This window comes from Melopsittacus undulatus, chromosome 2, assembly GCF_012275295.1.
Source record: "Melopsittacus undulatus isolate bMelUnd1 chromosome 2, bMelUnd1.mat.Z, whole genome shotgun sequence".
Classification (NCBI taxonomy): domain Eukaryota; kingdom Metazoa; phylum Chordata; class Aves; order Psittaciformes; family Psittaculidae; genus Melopsittacus; species Melopsittacus undulatus.
In genome coordinates, this window is record NC_047528.1 from 73,516,541 (window position 1) to 73,540,418 (window position 23,878).

Consider the following 23,878-nt stretch of genomic DNA (forward strand, 5'->3'; position numbering starts at 1 on the left):
AGTGGTTGTCCCTGAGCCTTTCCAGTCCACTTCAGGGTGACAATATAGCACTGAGCACTAAACAAGACTGAAATTTGACAACAGAAGCTGTCAATAATCTCAGTTATTGGCAGCCTCCTGTCTACAAACTCCTACTCAGTGTCTGGGAGAGCTGAAAAAAGTGAAGCAGCTCTTGAAAACCCCAAATATACAGCACTCTACAGTGAGGAAAACTGGAATCAGTGCTAGCAGACTTAGCAAGGCACAATGGAAGTGGTTTAACAAATTGCTCCCTAACATCTATAAATCTCCTTGATCATGGGGTGACAGTCTCCATAGAGGATCAGGGCAAGCATCTGAGACTGGTGAACGCTTCAGTCAGTCTTACTTTCATCCACCTGTATCATGAATCAACACTGTTACAAGAGAGAAAAAAAATAATTGCTGAAGGCTGTTTCAGTTCATTTGTATGACTTTGACTCAAGACTTCACAGGCACACTTAAGAAGTCAGAAACCATGTATGAAGTGCCCGAAAGGCAGCAATTAATATTTGAAAAGCAGCTGTTAAAATTTGCTCCCAGCATTAACTGACCTTGTGAGCATACCTGCCCCTTTTCAGCCAGGTGAGTCTAACCCTCCGTTTCAGTGTCATCTGCATGGCTTTTGCTCTAAAGCAGACACATGGTCTGTACACCTGGTACACAGTTTAGGGAAGCTGCAACCTCTCATTGGTGAATCCCAGCATGAATCCAGCAGCTCCTGGGTGGCTATTGAGACTACATCTACATCCTCTCATCACAGGGCCACAAAGATTGACTAAAACCGCTTCAATTTTGTTTTGTTTGCTCAGTCTCTACCTCCCTGCTGTCATGGGGTGATTGACTTTGTAAGGGCTCCTTATGGTTTTTGAAACTGAGTGAAAAACGAAGATCTAAGCCATCTTCTTGCTGGTATGAACATGAGGGAGTTGAGCAAACTGCTCTGAACTTCTCTCAGCTGTTCATTACTGGCTCCACATTGGACTGAACCAGTATGCAGGAATTTGAAAGGCACAGTTACATCAGATGTGTATGCAGATTTACGTATTAGTAACATGTCATGCATGAGGTGGTACTTGACAGCTCAGTCATGCAACCATCTGGACATAGGTTTTGGGTAGAACAGAACTGTTCAAGAAGAACAGAATGAGAAGAGATTATACCCAAAGCATGAGACTGCACTGGCTAGAGGTAGTTTTTGATCTTCTTTTTGATCTTCTAATACTGAAAGAGTTAAGAGGAATGACAAGTTGTAAAGGATTTCCAGAATGAAGTTGTTTTCATGTGAAAAAAACTGCTGGCATATGCTAGGCAATACATATTTCTTTGTGCAGTCATAGCTAAAGTAATGGTTGAAGAAAATTTATCATAGTTTCAGATGGGATTTCTGAAGGAGGACAAATTTCAAGGTCAAAGAATAGATGTTCCTGCGATTGTTCTCAAAGTATTAAGACACGGAACAAGTATTTTTGATTCACAATGGATAAAAGAAGCCCTTATATCAGTAATACTGTGCAGAGACTTTGCAAGTCATAAGCACTGCCTGAATGTAGCTAGATATATGTTTAGGAAAAGATGAGTTCCAGATGAAGAGCTTGAGCAACTGGCAAGATAAGAAAGTTTTCAAAAGACATCAAGCTATATATACTGAGAAGTCAGAGGAAGATTAAGGGTATTGTTTTAATATACTAAGCTTGACATTTCAATGTCTGTCTGGAAATTTTCAGAGAGAATTCGGAGATTTTCATTTGGATAGTAGAAGCTTTTGACAGACAGCTGTGTAAATGATAAGCACCAACTAATTAAATTTATATTTGGGAAGGAAATAGCCTAAGAGGAAAAAATGATGCAAATTTCAATGTGTCACATTGAAAAGTGGGGTTGGGGAGATGGAGAATGAAGATGACCTGAAAAAGGGAACACTGGGAAGAAGCAAAGGAGAAGAAAATCTCCAGAAGACAGCCAAGGTCAGCTGCTTCAAAGACAAGTGACAGCAGAGAGGACGAGGCTGGAATTTTGGTTTGACATTTTGTTCAGAAGCAGTAAAGTTCATAGACTCTATATAACATAGGCTTCTTCACTTAATTCACAACATAGGTGTACCACTAGGACTTACAAATGGTCTTCATTTTACTGAACTGTGAAATATGATAAAAGTAAAGGCCAATTCACTCTGTCACAAAGTTTTCAGTTTAATCTATGAAGACTCCATGCACCAATCCAAAAGGGGTAAAATAAAATAAATCTTCCTCCAGAGTTTCTGAGCAACAATAAAGAATAATGAAGAGCATTAACCTGTTGGGACTATACATATACAAATATACATTACATATATACATATATTTACATAAATGTATTTTAACTGTCTGCATAGGCTGTATTTTGTGCTCAGATAATTCAGACACATGTTTTGGATTTTGCCATTGCAGCAATATGCTATTTATTAACATAAAGAAAAAAGTACAAAGATAGAACCAACTAAAACTGTTCTTCACTGGGTATCAAGGGCAAGGATAAAATAGGTAGATTTGGAAAAAACAACTAAACTGCTAGATACGTTTGCAAGTTTCCTTAGACTGCAATTTAAGCAATTTTTCAAGAGTATGGATGAGGTAGGAAGAAGGCAGAAAAGAAATTGTGTAAATTGCACAGCCATCATGATGGACCACGGAAAGGATCCTTTTAGCAAGATGACCCTTTGTTTTGACACAGATACAGCCTTTGTTTTCTGTAATATATAGCAGTTAGGCTGGTAGTATTGTCATATGATGTACAAAGGGGAGAAGACCTGGGGAGTGTGAGAATAGACTACTAGGTAGAATTCACCTCGTATAACTTTAAAGATCTAAAGCATAATTATCTTTATTTAAATGACTCTCTAGCATCTGTCTGAAATCAATAAGGAGAAGCAGGCATCTCCAGAATGGAGTGAACTGACCTGATATATATGTACCTTAAAATGAGGTGGTTATTTCTCTTTGACTATAAAGGAAGCTGAGACTGATTATTTTAGCAGTAAATCCCTAGGTTAGGGCAAATAAGTCTGGCTTTTTATTAATAATTCCTTTAATTTACTTGGCTTTTTGTAATTTTGGTGGTGAATACTCAGCATGGTGGCAAAATTCCAGCGGACTTTGGGGAGAGGCAGACATAACATTTCACTGGTACTGTATAAAAAGCTCCAAAGACTCTCACCACATTATTGTTATGCATTATTTACTTGAGTATGTGTTAGACACTAATTGTATTCACCAGTTACACAGTGATACAGATATTTCTTGCAGATATAATCTCTCTTTCAGATATGGCAAGAATCCCACTGGTCTATAAGGCACGGGGGGTACTGCTCTGTGCATGCAGACAGTCTTGATCTTCCCAGTATTCATCTGTTCACTTATTCGTTAAGTAGTTTAGGTTGGAAGGACCTTTAAAGGTCATGTATTCCAGCCCTCTCCTGCAATGAGCAGTGATATTTTCAAGCAGACCAGGTTGCTCAGAGCCCTGTCCAGCCTGGCCTTGAATGTTCCCAGAGACAGGGCATTTACCACCTCTCTAAGCAACCTGCTCCAGTGTTTCACCACCCTCTTTGTAAAAAAAATAAAATCTTCCTTATATATAATCTGAATCTACCCTTCTTTAATTTAAAACCATTACCCCTTGGTCCTATCACAACAGGTCCTACTACAAGTTTGTCCCCATCTTTCTTATAAGCCCCCTTTAAGTACTGAAAGGCCAAAATAAGGTCCCCTCTAAGCCTTCTCTTCTGCAGGATGAAAACCCAAACTCTCTGCATTTCCTCTGACGAAAAGCCAGAAATCAGACCTCTGAATAGAAAAGATCCAGTGGTTGGCAATGGGTAGTTTCCATGTTCTCATATTCTTCTGAAATAACACAGGTATATCTCCTGCAAACTGGGCAAAGAGAATAGGTCCAGGAAATGTTTTCAAGTGGTTTTCAAACAGTGCTTTGTGACTTTCATTGCAAATTCTAGTTAACAGCAGATGCTTCAAGATCCTACAAAATGAAAACCTACCCTGACTCTCTTCTGTTTTCAATTGAACTGGAATGAATTGCTCTATTCTGGCATTGAAATCAAAACAGCCTAAATTACAGCAATTTGTATCTTTGTGTGAATCGTTATATATTCTAAGATGGCACATTACTCTGGCCTTCATTGTCTAAACCTGCAGGCTTCTTCAGGCCAAAGCTCTCCCATAAGTGAGCTGGGGCTCTGCTCTTTGGAGACCTCACCCCACACCCTGGCACAGAGCACACTGTGTACTCTCTAGTCCCATACACAAAGAGATCCTCTGGTTCTGTGGTGCGGGAAGTACACAGTGTCAGTGGCATGAGAAAACATCTTTCAGTGCTGAGCCCTTGATGGTAATTGAGCAGCTCCTGGTTGCTTATGTGAAATCTTCCAGGCTGCAGTCTAACACAGCAAGGAGGCAGCTCCAAAGGAAAGGGTAACATGTGGAGCATCTCCCCCCTGGGAAGTGGGATTTGGTCCCTGCGCTCCCTCGGCTGGCTGCTCCAGGCTGAGCTCCAGCTGTTCCTTCATTTCATTCTGCTGCAGTGCCATTTAACCATTTCTCACTTGCCCACACCCTAGTGGGGTGGAATGCAAGGAGAGAAGGTAGGAGATGCATCCCAGTTGTACTCTGTAGCACCTAATGTTTCCTGGGACTTTCTGGGGTTGATGGGGGTAATATATCCAGGTTTAAGAGAGAAAGTGTATTGCATTTATGTGGCAAGGTTTTGGTGGTGGTTGGGCTGCAGCGGTGACTTCTGTGTGAAATGACCATTGCTGACCCCGTGTTAGACACAGCCAGTTGCAAGGCAGACCCACTGCTGCCCATCACTGATTCTGGTAATGCCAATGTGATAACATATTTAAGACAGGGTAAAAAAGGTTGTACAGCAGCTGGGAGAAAGAGGAGTAAGAAAATATGAAACAGCTCTGCAGGAGGTGCTCCAGCCACCAAAACAGAGATTCTCCTGTAGCCTATGGTGCAGACCATGTTGAGGCAGGCTGTCCCGCTGTAGCCTACAGAGATCCATGGTGGAGCAGACACCCACACTGCAGCCTTCAGGGGACCCACATTCAAGCAGGTGGATATGCTGTGAAGGAAGCTGCAGCCTGCAGGAGCTGAAGTCCATTGCAGGAGCAAGTTTTCTGGCAGAAATCATGGCCCATGGGGACTGTACCCCATGGAAAGGACCCATGCTGGAGCAGCTCTTGGAGAACTGCAGCCTGTCGAAGTTCCCATGTTGGAGAAGTTCATGATGAACTGCACTGTGTGGGAGGAAGCCCATGGCAGAGCAGAAGAGAGTGAGGATGAAGCAGTGTTAGAGATGATCTGTGATGAACTGACTGCAACCCCCATTCCCCATCCCTGTGTGCTACTTGGGGGGAGAAGGTAGGAGAACTGAAAGTGAAGTTGGGGTGAAGATGGGGTGGGGGAAAATGTTTTGTCTTTATTTTTCTTTCTCATTACCCTACTTTTACAACTGACTGTCAATAAATTACATTAATGTTCCCCAAGCTGAGTGTGTTCTGCCTATAGCATTAATTGTGGAGTGATCTCCTTGTCCTTATCTCAGTCCACAAGCTTTTAATCTTATTTGATCATCCCATCTTACTGAGGAAGTGGAGTGAGAGAGTGGGCACCTGGCAGTCAGCTGAAGTTAACAGACCACAGAGAGAAATGAAGATCCAATCACTACTATTTTGAGAGAAATAAATATTAGCAGTACCTTGAGAAAAAAATTACCTGTAAGATAATCAAGGCATTCCAACAATTTCTTCTCCCTGGTAAAATCAAGTGCGAAGGTATCAAAAGTGTCATTGAGATTAATTTCAGGAATTAGAACCTGGGAGGATGCAGTTGCCATGGAAACCCTATAATGAAAAGAAGATGTCTTTCAGCATTCAAGACAATAACTTCTACATCAAGGTAGGACCTGACCGTTATGATTGCTATCACTTGTCAAGAAGCTTGACAAAAACTTTTACATGTATTTTATTTATATGGTTGAAGTTAGGAGCTTCTCCTGCCATTTATTTTTGCAAGCAAAATATCCAGTAAAAGTTTCTTACTACTCAGCTTTTGCAGAACATGTAGTGTCCTATCAATTTTTAACAAAATATTGATGAAGCAGCAACATACTTTGAATTGTCTTGTAGTCACCCACTGAAACAAAGTACCACCATTTTCATATGTGTTTTAAGCAGTCCTTAAAGATTCTGAATCTCTCCCAACCCTTATTTTCCAAGAAGCTTTTTGCTCCAGGCATTCCTTGGCACTCCTGTCCCAAAGGCTTGGTGCGGAATCCTGCACCTCCTCAGTTGTTCAGCACAGCACATTGCTGTTAGCTTCAAAAGCACAGGGGGGACATAAAACAAGCAGATGTCAGCACCGTTTATTTTGAATGGCTTTTCCCTGCAAAGCGTGCGTGCATACCAACATTTCCTCCAAAACTGAAAAGTTTCCTTCCCCACTTAATTTCAGGAGTGACACTGACTTTTTGTCTGTCCAGCTGTATTAATTTAAAGAAACGAGCTTTCACAAGAAAATAGCCATCAGGATGGATTGATTTTTCAGATCCTTCAGCTTGGTATCTCAAACTACATGTTAAAGGGGAGCTGGATACTAGATATGTTTACAAGTTTGGTCCATTTAAGCAAAGAGATTATCAGACCTCATGTTATACCACAGAACTTGTTCCAGTTTGGAGGTAAACATACAACCATGCACACAATCCATATCCATTTTCTGTCACTCATGACACAGCAGATCAAAATATTCTGATAGCTTCAATTAACATTTTCCCAAATTACAGTATTTCCCTGTAGACAGGGCCCAAATTTGGCTACTAGGCCAAATGCTTACCAAGAGCTATGTTTGCATATCTTTCATGTGTAGTAGTTTAGGAAAACAGTTAGGAAAGTAAAAAACTGAGCTGTACATCCCATTGTCTTCAGCACAGTTTTCAAAAACAGTGCTGAGGAGGTTTCCTAGTCAATAATTCTTGTTATACAGTTTTCAGCACTGTTCTCTTGCAGCTGTGGTTGTAGAACTTAGTTTGAAGTAGATTCTAGTACAGATAAAATTTGGTTGGGTATTTTTAGAGAGGATAACTGAAGTGCTTTTTGCCCCATATATTTAGAGGGGGAAATGCCTTGAACTCTTTCATGTCTTCTTTTTTTTTCTCCCTCATCCCCAGAAGTTTTTCTACAATTACACTCTGTCATTTTTACATCTAGTTGGAAAAAAAACGCATCCATTTCTTGCTGAGCCTGTCTTGGGGAAGTCTCAGGGTGATGCACACTTCTGCAAAAATAACAAAAGCCTTACTGACAAGCCAGCATGAAGGTATCTAAGATTAAAGAGCTTCTTTGTATATGTCCATAAAGCACATATGGAGTGTGTGAAGACCATACCACCAGGCCATTTTGGACTGGTGTTTGGGGCTACACAAATGGTGTACTGTGAGAACATGTGTTAAAGCCAGTTTTTGGTGAGCTCAATAACTTGCAGTTTCAGGCACCATGTCACCATGTTAAGTTTAGAGGATTGAATTTCCTCTTATAATTCTGCCTGCTCTATCTGACATTGTACTTGGCTGGAAATCGTTTTTATAGGATAAATGTGTTTCACCCACTGTAAATAATGCACAACCTAAATCATTGTAGTGTATGTAATGTCTTTGCTTACACAGTTACCTGTTGTGCTTACAACAGAGAATATTACACTGCAATTACTTTGAAATATGTGGATGAAGAAATGAAATGAGCATAATTCCAGGAGACTGTTTTAGCTGCTGGAGCTCAGGCCCTGGGGAAACTGTTACATAAGCACTCTAGAAGCAAACAAAATATTGCTCATTACATGACAACTCAGAGAATTACACATGGAGAATAATTTATTAATCAGATTTAGTCTCTTTTTCCTCTTGCAATTTGTCTACAAGCATATGGTATTTCCCCCCCCCCCCCCCCCAAGTTTTATTCACTGCTTGATATGATTCTTTGAATTTCAAGGTGTTCATAGCCATCTCATTACAGATAGCAATCTGTGATAGTCAAGAATTAGATTTGATTTGACACATATGTCATCTGGTCTCATATCTGCACTCTGAGTGTCTCTTCTGTGACTGTATTTATGGTGCAATTGTTCATGTTTACAAGCTCAAAATGGAGCTTCTCTTTATATTCTCCAATAGTAAGTTACAAAGCTTTGTGTCTCTGCATGCTTCTGCCCTACTGCTTGTTCCCCTGAATATTGAAAAAGGACAGACTCCCATCTTCAGCTTTTTACTTATCATACTCATGGTAGTTTTACTATCAGCTTCAGTTGGGATGTCACAATGTACCTTGGTTACAGAATATAAATCAAGATCTAATAATCTGACAGATCACATATGATCCATTGCCTTGCCTTGCCTTCCCTTCCTTTGCTATGCTTTTCTCAACAGATTTTCAATTTTCTGAATCTGTATTAAGCAACACAGGGTTGCTGGCTTATTTATAAATTTTATTAAATAGCTTTGTTGAAACCCTATATTCAGAGAATCTGCATACAGCACTCCGGAAGAGTGCTGCACTTTGCAGAAGAGCAAATAATAAAAGCAGGGAATTTCATGCTTCAAAATCATTGAAAATTGGCTAGACAATGTGAAGATATAATGTGAACCCAGAGATAAAAAAAAAAAAAAACAGCTGAATGAATGAGCACAATTTTCATAGTTTTTTTTGTCATTGTCCAGATACATTCGCTGTTTGGTTTTTTTCCTGACTGGTGGCTGAACAGGCTGATAATTCCACCAGACCATTTTTTCTTCAGAAAATATTGCTGAAATTCAGTGTAATGTTTCAACCTTTACAGCACTGCACTGAAAACCAGACCAAATTTTCTGAAGCACAGATTCCTGGAAAGACTTGCTCCCTTGTTTTTCACTCCTTGATATATCTGGCATGCTGGAGAGGAGCTAGGATCCTAGAAGCACCCATGGACTCAACACAGCAGCTGCCATAAGCTTCCGGACACTCAGGCTGTTGAATCTCCAATTGTTTGAGTGGGCTGCCTCAGAGAGGCATGTTGCAGGTTCCTAATGTCATACATTTCATTACCTTGCCACTCATTATTTTGTGAAGAATATGAATCCATTAAGATAATTGAGAGTTTCTTCTAAGGAGTGTACTTGCTGACTGATTTCAGCCTCCAGAAGCCTTTTTTTTTTGTTGTGTGTTTAGCACCAGACATCTGCTTGGCAACCTCCTTTCTTTGTACATGCTATTACTGTTCTGACTCATTTCGCAACATTCTTTGACTGATCCTCTTTTCAAAGAAATGTTTTGATTTAACAGTACGGTAAGGTACTTCCCACTCTGGTGCAGCACAAAGTAGTGTTTTGAGGGAATGCAGCAATTAATCTTCTGCTTTTGACCACATCTGTGGTGGGACAAGACAATGCAGCAACTATGACAACCTGTCTGTTTTAAACTGAGGCTGTTCTATTTATTGAAAGGACACCTTCTTTACCTTTCAGTGATATTTTTAGCAGTTTGCAGGAAGCGAGCATGATCATTCTCCTTCAGTGACTGTTCAGCCTGAGAGATGAGGGATGTCGAGCGCTCAATGCACTGTTTGCAGTTCGCAATCTGCTGAGCCAGTTTTCTCAACCTCACCACCTTTAGTGGAAACATAAGAAAACAGTCACATCTCTAAGGTCACAAATCATAATTGCATTTGCACTGCCGAGGCAAAGCTGGAATGCAAAGGGGAATTAAGATGAATGGCTTCGCTGACAAGAGCTTCTTTCACACTAGCTTGATGGTGAGCCCCATGTAGCCACGTAACATTTTTAATAAAGGGACAGGCGCAGCCTTTCTGCCTCAAATTTTCCACATGGAAAACAACAGGGGAGAGCCAAAACAAGCACAGCTGGCCTACTTTTCTACAGAATAAACGTCATTTCCTGGTACTTTCTGCTTACATGATAACCAAGGGCTATTCAGATAACCATTTCCCTGAAACGATGAGATCTGTATTAGAGGCATCTTATAGATTAACACTACTTTTTTTTTCCTGTTACTGAGGTTTCATAAAAATTAATCTGAAAATAAATTTGACAGAAAAATATTCTTCAATTCTGCCAGCAAGACATGTCATATGTCATGTCTGTCCCTTTCATTATGTGCTTTTAATCAAATAGGGTGTTTCTTGTTAGATATTTTTAACTGGACAAAAGCACAGTAGTGCTGGAGAGCTAGCTGATTATTATTACTGCAAACATATGTGCTGAAGACAAACACAGTAGATGTAACTGTAATCATTAGCTGAAAGGTTACGGAGGGGTGCAGCCAATCCTCTATTTAAAGACAATGCTGGCTAGCAAAACTTCTAGTTCCTGAAAGGTCTGGAGTTTCTCCCATTGTTATCACATTGGGACCATAGTTTGAACAGGAGTAAGAAATACGAAGGAAATGAAATAATTCTGGAGTTTAGAAAGACATTAAGACGCAGTTACATGCAAAATGAGAAAACTAACAACCGAGTGGATTGGCAGAAATATCTAAATTTATAGTCAAGATAACATTTCCAAACTCGCAGTTAGGGCTGTAGCTATGAAGTTGCTGAGCTGAATTTCAGATGTAATTGCATCCTAGGTAGAGATACAGGTATCTTAGTGCACCTACCCAACAACAGAAACCAGCAGGGAAATAAACCTTTTGGAATATTTTCAAAAAGAAAACACTGGCCAACTTATTACTATCTTGTCACACTGGTATTTCTTCTAAATATGGAAACAATAAAGGGAGAAAAATGCTGGGAAAGCATAAAGATTTTGATAATGCTAATATTCTGATAAGCTTCTAGGATGAACTAATGTGATAATATTTTCCCTAACTGTATTTGCAGATATTACTATCAGGCCTACACAAGTCTAATAAGGGAAAAGTTCATTGCAATATTAAGTAGCTTATCTCTTTACTTATTGATTAACAAAACAATAAACTGAAATAAATGTTACCTTGTGAGCTTTTAGCAATTAGAAGCCATGTCATGATTTGTGGGGTCTATATATAAACAATGTTTTTTTTTGTTTGATTCTTTTTTCTGTCTTGTTCAAGAAGTCTAGTGATCATAAACTAACAGGAAGAGTCTCATCTCACCAACTCCCCACCCACTCTCCCAATGGCAGGAATGATGTCTGCACCAAAATTATCTATTTGATATTATTTGTTTGTTTGTTTGTTTTCCCTGTTACATTCTCTGTGAAAATTTATGGGTTTTGGGTAATAGGTGAGATTAAGGATGGAGCTGCGTCACATTGTCAGACTGATGTGTCTAAATCAGCAGCCTTGCAGGCATAGCTAGGACTTTATACCTGAGCATTTCCAGCTCTGTATCCATAATTATAGTCCTAAAGATAAATTCGTCATGCCCTACCTTCCAGAAAGACTCTCAGTCACTGGCCCCTTTGAAAAGATACATTGGGCATAATTTCCTGTGGCTTTTCACATGGGTCTCTTGAATGCCTGAAAACTTTTAACACAGGTAACACTTGGAGCAAATCATTCCAGAACTTTACTGGAAGCCACCTTTGGTTGAACAAAATAGAACAAAGAATAGGGACAGATTCTGATAAAAGCTATATTCAAATAAATTTAGAGTTAATTGTATTAAAAACCTTCCATGCTCTAATGGACATTAGAACACATTTTTGCAAGCAATAGATTTTTTAAAAGCAATTAATGTATATAGAACAAATCCAAATTAGTGGAAAGTTTTCTGCTTCATTGGAAGCACAGCTGGTCTCACTGCACAGAGAAAGAGTTGAAACAATGATGCAGAAGGCTATCTTTTCCATTTTGAAGGGATTTATGTTTTGTTAACAGCATGAGGAAATTCAGGTTCTGTCACACAGCATACAGTACCTGTGGTTTCAAATGTGTTTGGGTCAGCCCCTGCCTACAGGCTTTTCATTTCAAGTTAATTGGAATATCTTGACAGCCACATGAGCCATTTAACCTGCTCTTGACTTTATTCCTTTCCTGAGCTTTTCCCACACAAGAAGAGTTTATATTTGACTTAGTTAGCTTAGCAGTTAAAGAGTAAACACCATGAACCTAGAAAATAAGGACATTAATTCAACTCTAATGTGTTTCTGAGTTAACAGGTAGCTAACAATGTGTTGAAACTTGAATATCAGAGATATTTCCTGTTCAATACATTTGTCACTAATAATTGTAACTCAGTAATTAGAAGTGCATCCTTCACTGCATCCCTGCATATTTTTGAACAACTTTTTTTTTTGTAAATAAGTTAGACTTCCTATTCTTAAGAATGACAATGATTGAAAAAAAATTACGTTATAATATTTTAACAAATAAAGTATCTAGACTAGAATATTCATGTAGATAATTGCCAGCCATGATACCAACTGTTGTGACACACTGTGAAAATAAAAACTTTGGAGGAAACACTTTCAACCATGTAACAGAGTGAAGAAATCATTAATTAGTCATTATTTTATTATCATTTACTGATGGTGACATAATTTCTGGTTTAACCTTAAAAATCATAATCACATTTAGTAAGATAAATGCCAAACAAAGTGCTGAGGTCTAGTATACCAATCTTGATATATTTCATTCCTCTTTCCATGAAAGCAGCAGTACCCAGGACTACATAAAGACTTTTAAAATTTGTGTTAGTAGTGCCTGAGGTCAAAAATCCATAAGTATGAGGAAGCAGTATTGACCTACTTATAGTCTAAAGAATAAAAGCTTTTACCTTTCCTTCCTTGATTTTAGTTCCAATTATTTGTCGCCTTTGTTGGATTATTTCAATGAGCTGGTCACATTCTTCCATCAGTTTGGTTTCTTGGCGGGATGCATTTACCTGCAAAACAAACCATTATGATTAGGAAAACCTTTAACATCTTCCTTTTCCCAGTTTAAAAACTGTAATTTCTAAAATGTTAGGTTTGACTTTTTATTTTTTCTTCCTTTATGTGTGTAATCTCTATGCTATTCTTCTTTTCCCTGCCTTGGATTTTGTGAAACACTGAAATAAGTCTAAATGTCTTGTTTGTAGGAGATAAGACTTGCAAATAGATACTTATCAGGTATTTCTAACTCAAGTGAGAAAAGCTGGTCCTGTGAGTACTGAGTGATAGTCACAGGGAGCATCAGTGAGAAGTGAAGGCTCTTCAGGAGTTGCTTAACATAGCTGTTGTTTCAAGCCCTATATAGGACTGCAGTGAATACTAATGCATGTAGGAGCAAAAGTACTGCATTATACAGTCCATCTAGTGAATTATGTTGTTTTTCACTGTAAGTGCCAGCATCTGCTAGTAAAGCATCTTAGGAAGAAGTCCCAACACACTTGATTCCTGTGAGTATTTTCTCATCCTCTATCCTTTTGGAGCTCAGTTTTCCTGAACCAGACACAATTTCTACATCATTACTAATCCTCATAAGAGTCATCTTCTGTGGATTTTTCTAGTCTCTTCTTCAACCCCTGCAAACTTGAAGTATACCCACCATCCTACAGCAATGTGCACCAGAGCTTAACTTGCAGTCAAGTGAAAAGTTGCTTCCCCTAGAGGGATTTGAACCTGTCTCCTTCCAGATGCATGTAATAGTCCCAAGTACTTTTACTGGAAAGGACAGTAAACTACTGATACCTATCCACAATCTGTGTGCTGCTTGTGCTTTTATAGATCACTATAAAAGAAGACCTCTTACATTGAAGACTCTTAAGTGATTCAGTTTTTCCTTATATGAAAGTTGTACCATATCTTAAATCATCCTTGTTTTTATTCTCTCAAACTTTGCCAGGTCTATCATCTCCTTTTTGATATGGGGAACAGAACTATACTAAGTGTTCAAGGAGCAAACTATGGAGTTATATAGTGGCACAACAGGTTCTCTACTTATCTTGGTTACTTTTGTAATGGTTCCTAATGTTTGGTTTTCTGAATTATATTTGAAAATACTGTTTATTTTCATTATCCGTATAGTGGTTCCTGAAAGATTCAAATTACTGAAGATCCAAATGACATTACCATGTTGTGTGTTTTGACTATTATTACCGCTTTGCCTCAGATAGATAGAAAATAATAGCTGTACTACTCATATAGTTTTCTACAGTATAAATATATGAGCCAGTGAAACTTTTTAATGCAAAAACACTCACTAAGTACATTAGCTTTCTATGTAAAATATTAACCTTTGTGGAAAACTTAAAATGGAAAAGTTCTAGTTCTCAGCTGAAAATGTTTTGTTTCTGGGGAAGATTGATTTTTTCCCAGTGAAAAATCAACATTCTGTATGACAAGAAAAATGTACTTCCCCACCAGCAATACTATGTATATCTTACATGTATGTATAAGGAGTCAGAGAAAAAGTCAAAAAGTTCTGATATAAAGAGAAATTTAAAGAAGTGATTTCAGAGCTGTTTCCATTTGCACTTTGCAAGAAGGTGGACAGCCTTCATTCCTGCATCCCTGATCAATTGCTCCTAGGACAACATCACCTTTTATTTTGAGCTAGTAAGAGCTAGTGGTGACTACAGCATGGAATAGTTCCAGGTGGCAAGTAACTATATAGTAGCTATATTTCTTCCCTTGGTTATTTTTCAGTCCAATGGGTCCCTCAATCAGCCTCAGCCTTTGTTTTTCCTTTTCTTCCAACAGTGTGTTTAAACATGCATTTACCTGTAAGCACATTATTGAGCTCATTAAGATTAAGTGAATGTGTATTTATCAGAATTTGGACCATGGCCAATTTTACAAATAACCATATTATGTGGAATCCCCTGAGCACAGAAGGAACTTGTATACAAAAGTGCATTTTCATTAAGGTTTTGGATTATCCTTCTCAAATCTTCATAAAATTAAAATTGATTGCATATTTTACAGGCCTAACTATTAAGTAAGATATCAGGGTTATAAAGAGAAAATATATTTGGTTTTGGAAGGGATCAGATCGCTCTGAAAGTGCTGGGGAGATCTGCAGATAGTAAGCAAGGACATAGTAAGTACTTCCACAATGCACTTTTAAGTGCCTGTTTATCTCCTTGCATTAACTATCTGCTCTACCTGACTTCCCACCATGGTCCATAAGGAGAGACAGACCATGAAGCAGCTCACCCAAACCCTCTGGAAGTGCCTGTGTCTCCCCACTGACCACTCAAGGATCCTAGAAGTCGGTCATCAGTGTCCCTCCTATTCCGCCTCTTCTCGTCATCCCACTACTCTGGGATCTCATCTCATCATCACACCCTCCTGCCATGAACCATTTTTTGGCATGAAACTCTGCAGAGCTGTTTTCAATGTGCTGTCCAGTGCACCAGTTTCCCCAGCCCTGATTCCAGTTTCACTTGCAGACTAAATTCCACCAAGAAGCAGGGAATCCCAAATGGGCTCAGTCAGGGGCAGCTATTATATTCACTGTACATGGGTGCAATTCTGTCTGTGTCAATACTGAGGTCTGCTCCCATCACAGCCAATTTTGGCACTTAATTACAGTAACACTTCAGAGGTTTTTTGAGTAGCTTCCACTCAAAGTGTTACTTCTATCACCATTTACATCACCAATTCATTTTGTTGAGCACATGTAATTAATCTTTGGGGCAACTGTCATGAAACACAGAGTTACAGAAAGGTTAAATCAACATTATTTCATTTAATGTTCTGATTGGTTTGAATAATAGCATATTAATTAAATAGTAAAACCTTCTAAGAAAAAAATACATCGAAAAAACATTTGGATTTCTTATGCACTGACTGTACACTTCTCTTTTCTTTGAAATCTGAAAAGTTAATTTTTTTATAAACTTAGTTTGAAGACATTTCTAATGTTATTACTTGAACAAGCTTATTAAAAGTGAAAAGAATATTCCAAAATTATTTGATAGGTCTGAGCTTTATATGAAAACCCCCACTTTTAATCTGGGAGCTTTTCTCAAGTTGAAATACTCCTTAATGAAATTTTCAGCCTACAAGGCCTCTGATTCAGTAATAACTTTATAATTGAGCACATGCCTAGCTTTAAGTGCATGCTATTAGCTGTGGCCCTAAGGGGACTATTTGTGAGATTACTATTGGATATTGTTTACTTGTATGTTTCTGAGGAGTCAGATGTCAGACCAAAGAGCCACAGGCATGGAGCAGGGCTCCACTGTACAGGTGCTACAGAAGTACCAGAATAACGCTCTGTCTTCTGCTTGAGTCCTTTGATGAACAGCAACCTCGACAACAACTTCCAGCTGGGGCTGGCCAAGGAATGCAAGTTCTGTCTGGTGAAAATATTTGAGGTTTTACATTCTACATTTTTCCACATTAAAAGCAAACCCACTTTCCAAGGAGTTCATTAAAAGTCTGGAGGCTGCGTTGCTCACTTTGATTGTGGGAAGCTCTGAACCATAGAGAGCAGACTTCATCTGGGCTTCCTCCATCCCAGATGAATGCTGACTCTTTAATCTGAGATATCTATTGATTGAGAGTTTATGCTAGACTTCAGAACATCTTTCTGTGAAAAAATTTAATTATATGAATACACTTAATTTTGGAATCAACCAATTCCTTAAAATCCATGTACAGAATTACTTCAAACCTGAAGCTTTGTGTTTTGTAGTATCATTTTTATAAACTTCTCTTCAGTCAGTGTTAAAGCTGACTAGGAGATCTTGTTATGATTTAGCAAAAATTATGACTTCTCTACTACAAATAAGAATGCAAGGACTGATTCTAGTCCTGCTGCTTTTGTGGTGAATTTGTTCCTATTTCTGGAATATCTGAAGACCTCAAACAGTTTACTGAAAAAAAAGTAAAAAAGAAGTAAAACTATTCCGGGCTCTCTCCAGGTTTTCTAGACAGATGGATAGGGGCTGCTGGCCCTTGCCTCAGGGAGTGGGTGTAGAAGAAAAAGAAAAATGGGGGGTCCTCAGATGTCTGACAGGGAGCTGGATACAAGCCCTCCTGACCCGAAGGGGAGAGACAGGCCAGTTGTTCTGAGCTCCACAAGCTGAGAACTGCTTTGGAAAGTGTTCTGCTCTCTACAGAGACTTCCTTGGCTTTCATCTTCAGAGACTTGAGTTAAATTGCAGTTTAGGTCATAAGAAAATGAATGTGGTGGTTTCAAAGTCCCCAGCAGATGTTTGGGAAAGCACAGAACTACAATATGGCTGGAGGTTCAAGGTTACAGTGGAGCTTATATGGGCAAACAGAGTGTGAGAGGGCTAGATTCATACTCATGAACACTTTCTCAAATAATATACTGGAATCAAAGGATCTTTTAGTGAAATTTCCTTGCAGGAGCAAAACTCTATCTCTGAGATTCTTTATGGGTGAGGCAATTTTGTCTGCAAGTGGAAATGAACATGTGTCTTTTTGGCAAATAATCTCTAAAAGTCAAACAAAGTAAGATACCCAAAATTAGGGTGGGTGGCTTTTTAAAGACTCCACTCTCTGGCATAATTTCATCAAAACTAGAGTGATTTTTATTCATTAGTCTTCTGCTAGTTACACAAAATGGAAGAAAGTAGGTTGTATAAAGATTGTGATCTTTGGAAAGTGAGGTATGAATTTGAGTTTCAGCTTTTCTATTTAAAAATTGTCTCAGTCCCTCAAAAATAATTTCTTCACAGCTGTGGCCATACAGGTAAGAAAGAGATATCAGCTTTATTTAATGGGTTTGAGTTCATGGTTATAGAATTACTATATACTCACAAATAAATAAAACTATCAGAAAAGGAAATTGCAATGATTTCACTTAACTATCGTAACCTCATTGCCCCATAGTTCACTCTAGATTTTGAGCCTGAATTCCTTCTTATACCAAACCTGAAAACATAAAAAAACAAAACCAAACAAAAAACCAACCTAAAGTGATGACATATAATGGTTGGTACCTATAGCAAAACTTTCTTCATTGTCATGTTTTCCTGGATGAGAATCTAGATGAATTAAAGGATTATACTCAACTTGGAAGTATAGAGAGTCCTATTATTTTTTAAATTACTCCACGTTGTAAAGTGAATAACTTTTCTTCATAGAGTCCAATACACTGAGGTAATGTTTTAACATCATCCATGTTTCATTAATATATTTAATGAAATGCGAAGGATGATTAATATGCATTTATGATGACTGGGCTGAATGAGAGCCATGGATTCAAACTTCTTTCACTTCATATCCCTGTTTGATATTATCGGTTATTAAATTTTGTCTTGTGTAGAGCAAAAGCAACTCTTGGAATAAAGCTTTAACAGATGTTACCTAGTCTAAGTGTAAAACTGATCTTATCTATTATGACAAACAATGCCTTTGGAAATATTTGATATTAATCAAATTGCCATCTGAATGGATCACCTACAACTCTTTTATTCTGAATCCCTGCAAAAGAAAAAAGAATAGTCATCTCCCATTTCAAGTGTGCCAGAGGCTTTGTTTTTATTTGCATTCCACATCTATCTCTAACTAGGAGAACTGTGTTTAGAGGCAGTCTTGGAGCAGGTTAAACAAAGGTCACTGCTGAAGTACAGCAACTTACTCTAGCTACTTAGGAATTTTTGTGAATAAAGAATCGATTAGGCTAGGATATCTAACCTGCTTTTGGTCAGGCTGATAAGACTATCTGCCCCCATCTTGACTAAAAATAAACTTTTTTAGAAGTTTTAAACACTCATGTTACTTACTAAAATATTAAAGCTTTTGTCCCACTGTGCTCTGAAGCACATTACTGAGAAGCTAACCAGCAAGACACCTAGCAGTTCTCTAGCGACATTTACAATTTAACCACCAAACCAAACCAAAAGCTTCATGGAAAACAAACAAATTGTTTTTATAGAAATTCCACTGACAACATAAAAAATCTAAAATTCAGGTGATCTGGGAAGTTCTTACAAAGAGCTACTCCAGGGATGTTTATTCTGACAGCTGTAAAGCCCATCGACTAGGCTTGCTTCAATGAGCCAAGTATTGTTTTTATAAAACACAAATGTAGTATCCTGTTGAAACTATAGCTGACATTTCTTGGGATAGGAAAGCATACCAGAGGAAAAACATTTATTGCAAGACAAACCACTGTTTCACAACTGGGTTAAACTGCCCTGGGATCATGCTGCCAAAAAGAAAAAAGGGTATTCCCTGCTTTCCACAGGAGCTGGTGTGGCCACCTGGAGAAATGGCTGAGCTCACCTGTCTCATACAAAAGGGAGGGCAGAAACAGAGGTGGGGAAGGCTTTGGGCAACAATGAGGCTTAAAATCAGATTAAGCTCTTTGTGAAACTAAACCCTAGGAGGAATGTTATTTTTTCAAAATGCAGTAAAAAGGTCATATTAATAATTTATTTTCAGTCAGTATGTTTGTCCTTTATGTTGGTCTTTTCTTTGAACCTAAATAATAAAAATACATTTGAATTGAAGAATATTTACTTATTTATTGTTTTTATTTTGTTTTTCCTGCTGACACTAAGCCTTTGTTTTGCACTGAGCAAAATATTCCACTTAGCGTGTTTCATTTAGGGTAGAAAACCAAAACCAACTAAATAATCATTGAAGTTCAAAGGACTGCCCATCCTTTGATGAAAATTACACCAGTGCCTTTGTAACCAACAGTTTAGTGCTTAAAACTCTTGTTCAGGATCTGGGGTCTTTAGCCTAGCGTTTAACATACTCACTAAAAGACCAATACTTTTGGTCTCCTTGCTGCTCTAACTGTAGTTTAGCTCTTTGTGTCAGGCAGAAAAAGGAACACAGGAGTATTTTGTTCCAGTAAAGGTAAATGTCACAAAGACAGAGGGCTCCAAAAAAGTAACAACATTTTGACTGACAAGTTATATTCTCTGACTGCAGTCACAAATTATTACCTGCTCCTTTAGTTAACCAGTTAAGTAACAGTGAACTAAACCCCATTTTCTTGTCCAAGGATAAGGTTTTGTAGGCATATTCGTCTAACACAAAAGTGAACAAATAAATGTGTATGAATGTGAGACAGAGGGAGAGATAGAGTGACAGAGATGTCCAGTTAAGTTGGAGACCAGTAACGAGTGGTGTCCCTCAGGGATCGGTGTTAGGACTGCTCCTGTTCAACATCTTTGTCAGTGACATGGACAGTGGAATTGAGTGCGTCCTCAGCAAGTTTGCTGATGACACCAAGCTGTGTGGTTCAGTTGGTTGGGAAGGAATGCCATTCAGAGGGACCTTGACACGCTTGTGAGGTGGGCTGATGCCTAACTCATAAGCAAAGAAAAGTGCAAGGTCCTACACCTAGCTTGGGGCAATCCCAGGCACATCTACAGGTTGGGAAGAGAAGAGATTCAGAGCAGCCCTGTGGAGAAGGATTTGGGGATGTTGATCAATGAGAAAATGAACATGAGCCAGCTTCAGTGTGCACTTACAGCCCAGAAAGACAACTGTATCCTGGGCTGCAACAAAAGGAGTGTGACTAGCAGGTCAAAGGAGATGATCCTGCCCCTCTACTCTGCTCTTGTGAGACCTCACCTGCAGTATTGTGTGCAGTTCTGGTGTCCTCAACATAAAAAGGACATGGAACTGTTGGAACAAGTCCAGAGGAGGGCCACGAGGATGATCTGGGGACTGGAGCCCCTCCTGTATGAAGACAGGCTGAGAAAGTTGGGTCTGTTCAGCCTGGAGAAGAGAAGGCTGCGTGGAGACCTCATAGCAGCCTTCCAGTATCTGAAGGGAGCCTGTAAGGATGCTGGGGAGGGACTATTCATTAGGGACTGTAGTGACAGGACAAGGGGAAATGGGCTCAAATTTAAACAGGGGAAGTTTAGATTGGATATAAGGAGGAAGTTCTTTACTGTTAGGGTGGTGAGGTACTGGAATAGGTTGCCCAGGGAGGTTGTGAATGCTCCATCTGTGGCAGTGTTCAAGGCCAGGTTGGATGAAGCCTTGGGTGCCATGGTTTAGTGTGAGATGATCCTGCCCATGGCAGGGGGGTTGGAACTAGATGAGCTTAAGGTCCCTTCCAACCCTAACTATTCTATGATCCTATGAAAGGGAACCAGTCGCCTTAAGAGGCAATGGCAATCGCTGCTATTAATTTATATACAATCTGTGTGACATATTATCATAATGATGACACCAGTTTCCAGAAGTTACAAAACAGTTGTAGATGCAACAACATATTCCAGTACATGCCATAAAATGTTTGCATAACTTCAGTAGATCTATATACATATAGGACCACCTATACATTTAATTAGTAATTTGTGAAAACAGTCAAATAATTCTTTGGGCAAATAATATTTGACTACAAGGCTAGGGCTTACTGAGCATGCAACTTAGGACATCTTTGAATCAATTTTCTGTACTGCCACATGCCATGCAGCATGTTTTGTCAGTTTTTATTTCTGAAGTTTCTCTTTTTTTCTAATGCTATATAAAATTAAGACTCAGACTAAAGCTTACTTGTGATTTTCATTGAATAAAATCAAGGTTTATGAGAATGGAATTAAATATAGAGCTAAAATAATTAGAAACCAAAAGCAGATCATGCCATATAATTAATCTAAATAATGTTAATAGAGAAAGTGTCTCTTGTACCCTCTCTCATTAGAAACTGTCTTCGCAAAAATATGCTGTAAACCCTTCCCTAGGGTTTTATGCACATCATGAAGTTTGCTAATTACTCTCTTATTGAGAGCAAGAACTCCCAATTTCCTTTAAGTCATATTTTCCTGTTTCACCGATCAAAAAATGTCAGTTCCTTCCAGCGCTTAAATATAGCAAATAAATTTAACTGCTGAACAAGTATCTCCACAAAAATAGAAGATACTGGGGCAGTCGAAAAAGCAACTTTCCTTTCCTTGAAGCTGCTTTCCAAGTTATCTGTCCCGCATATTTCACAGTGATGATAAACACTTACTTAACCAATTGCCCCTTTCCTACTATCTAAAAAACCTCCAGCACCCCAGCAAAGTAAATTCCTCATTCCAGACTATCAGTTGTCACCTTTGTATGACTATGAAGGCCATTTGCTGCAATTCAGACACCAGGATTTACATACAGATTTTCCTAATGAGGACTTGGACTTTGACTGAAATGGTCCTAAGTCTCAAGAAAAGGAGTGAGTACCATGAAACTTAGTGAAAGAAGAGTAGTTGGTGGTTGTTATTGTCACAGACAAAGCCTCTTTATTGTTTGAGTGTCCTCAGGGTATCATGCTGACAGACTAGTTTTGATTTTGCTGTAAGAGAAATGCTATATTTATCATATATAAAAAATGATAGAGACATTTTGTTGCAAAATTTCAATAGCTACCTGGTAGCTCAAGTCTTACCAGAAACTTAAATTTCCATTGTTTATAATTTTCCCATTTGACTAATTTCTTTCGGATGAGCACACACACAAAAGGGACAAAAGGGAACACCAGGATTTCCCAGGTGCTGCCATCTTCTCTTTATCACTTTAGCACTGCTGTCGTTAGACTGATTTAAACTGATATGTGTGTGTGTGTGTGTTTTCAGTACCTGTGCTAGTGAAATAAAGAGTCTTCCAATATCCTATTGTTTGGTTTTGGGTTGGGTTTTCTTTTTTTTTTGGGAGATGATTATACAACACGTCTATAAAAAAAAAACCTTCAGCACACACAAAACCAATTTTTGACTGGGAACTCTATGCTGAGATTTAGCCTACAGCAAATCTTTAGAAATGATGTAGAAACTTTACACTTCCATTACAAACAAAGCAAAAGATTCTGCAGTTTGAGAATTTTACAGTTAGAGGAAAACGCTTTCCCTTCTTTATACAACAAAAAATGATTTTGCAGCAGTGTCCAGAATTTGCTTCCTGTGACATTTGGCGAATTGAAAACAAAACAAACAGAAAGACTGAGATACAGATGTTACAAAGCTGTCTACAAGCAAAACCTATTTCCTTTCCCCTCCCCCCTAGATAATTGCTCCAATTTTTCTTCCAGCTGAGTTCAGATTATGTTGCTGGCTAACAGATGAGAGAAGCTTCATGGTATTGACTAAATAACAGACATTTAATCATATATTTCCTATAACAGATGAGGAAAAATGTCCAGGAACAAAACTCAAATTGCTTAGAAAAAAAAGAGTAACTGGAAAAGGATGATCATGCTCAAATTTGTGCCTTACACCAATAAATGTAATGATCTAAAGGGCGTTTGCAGAAACCTCACACATTCATAGAAGTAACGTGTCTTGGGAACTATGACAAAGAAGCAAATTTGCTGTGACATAGCACTTTGTCAGCCCGGAAAACTTGTGACACTAAAACCAATGGGAGAACCTAAGCACTTAGCAGCACTAAATCTTTCCGTGATACATTGGAAAACTGGCTAAGTCCGGACCTGCATACAGATAGAAAATGCACAGGCCATCAGAGCAGGATGCAGCTCCCATTGCTTTGCATGTGGCAGGTATGCAGGGGAAGGTGGCAGTGCTGCAAGGTGCTGATGTCCCTCCAGCACATGGAGAGGAATGGAGACCTAACAGTGGCTTGGTATAGTCACAGGGGTGCTGTCACCCAGGAATTGGCTTATATTGGCATATCCTAGGCCTGCCAATCACAATTTTACAATGGTGATTTTGGAAGATTTGTCCAAGGCTCACTGAGAAATTTACAGTTATTCCATGAGTGATTTGCATGGCACATTTGTTATGAGTGAAATACTGCAGCTGTGTTTGACCCAGTGGGATTGGATCCAGCAAGACCTTTTTCTCCCTCGGCTGTGGTAGAGGGCTTGTGCCTAGGCTGTTAATTTATGCCAAAGCATAAATACAGAATCTTAGTACGGTTAGGGTTGGAAGGGACCTTAAAATCATCTAATTCCAATCCCCCTGCCATG

At 38.8% G+C, this 23,878-nt stretch overlaps 1 protein-coding gene across 1 annotated transcript in view; it reads right to left on the reverse strand.

The window, feature by feature from the left end:
- MID1 (midline 1) overlaps positions 1–23,878 on the reverse strand; it is a 147,867-nt gene that overhangs the window by 14,288 nt on the left and 109,701 nt on the right. The window contains exons 4-6 of the mRNA XM_005151430.4: positions 12,822–12,929; positions 9,564–9,712; positions 5,793–5,920 (exon numbers count right to left, since the gene is read on the reverse strand). Coding sequence (XP_005151487.1) covers positions 5,793–5,920; positions 9,564–9,712; positions 12,822–12,929 — 385 coding nt within the window. The remainder of the gene's footprint in view (positions 1–5,792; positions 5,921–9,563; positions 9,713–12,821; positions 12,930–23,878) is intronic.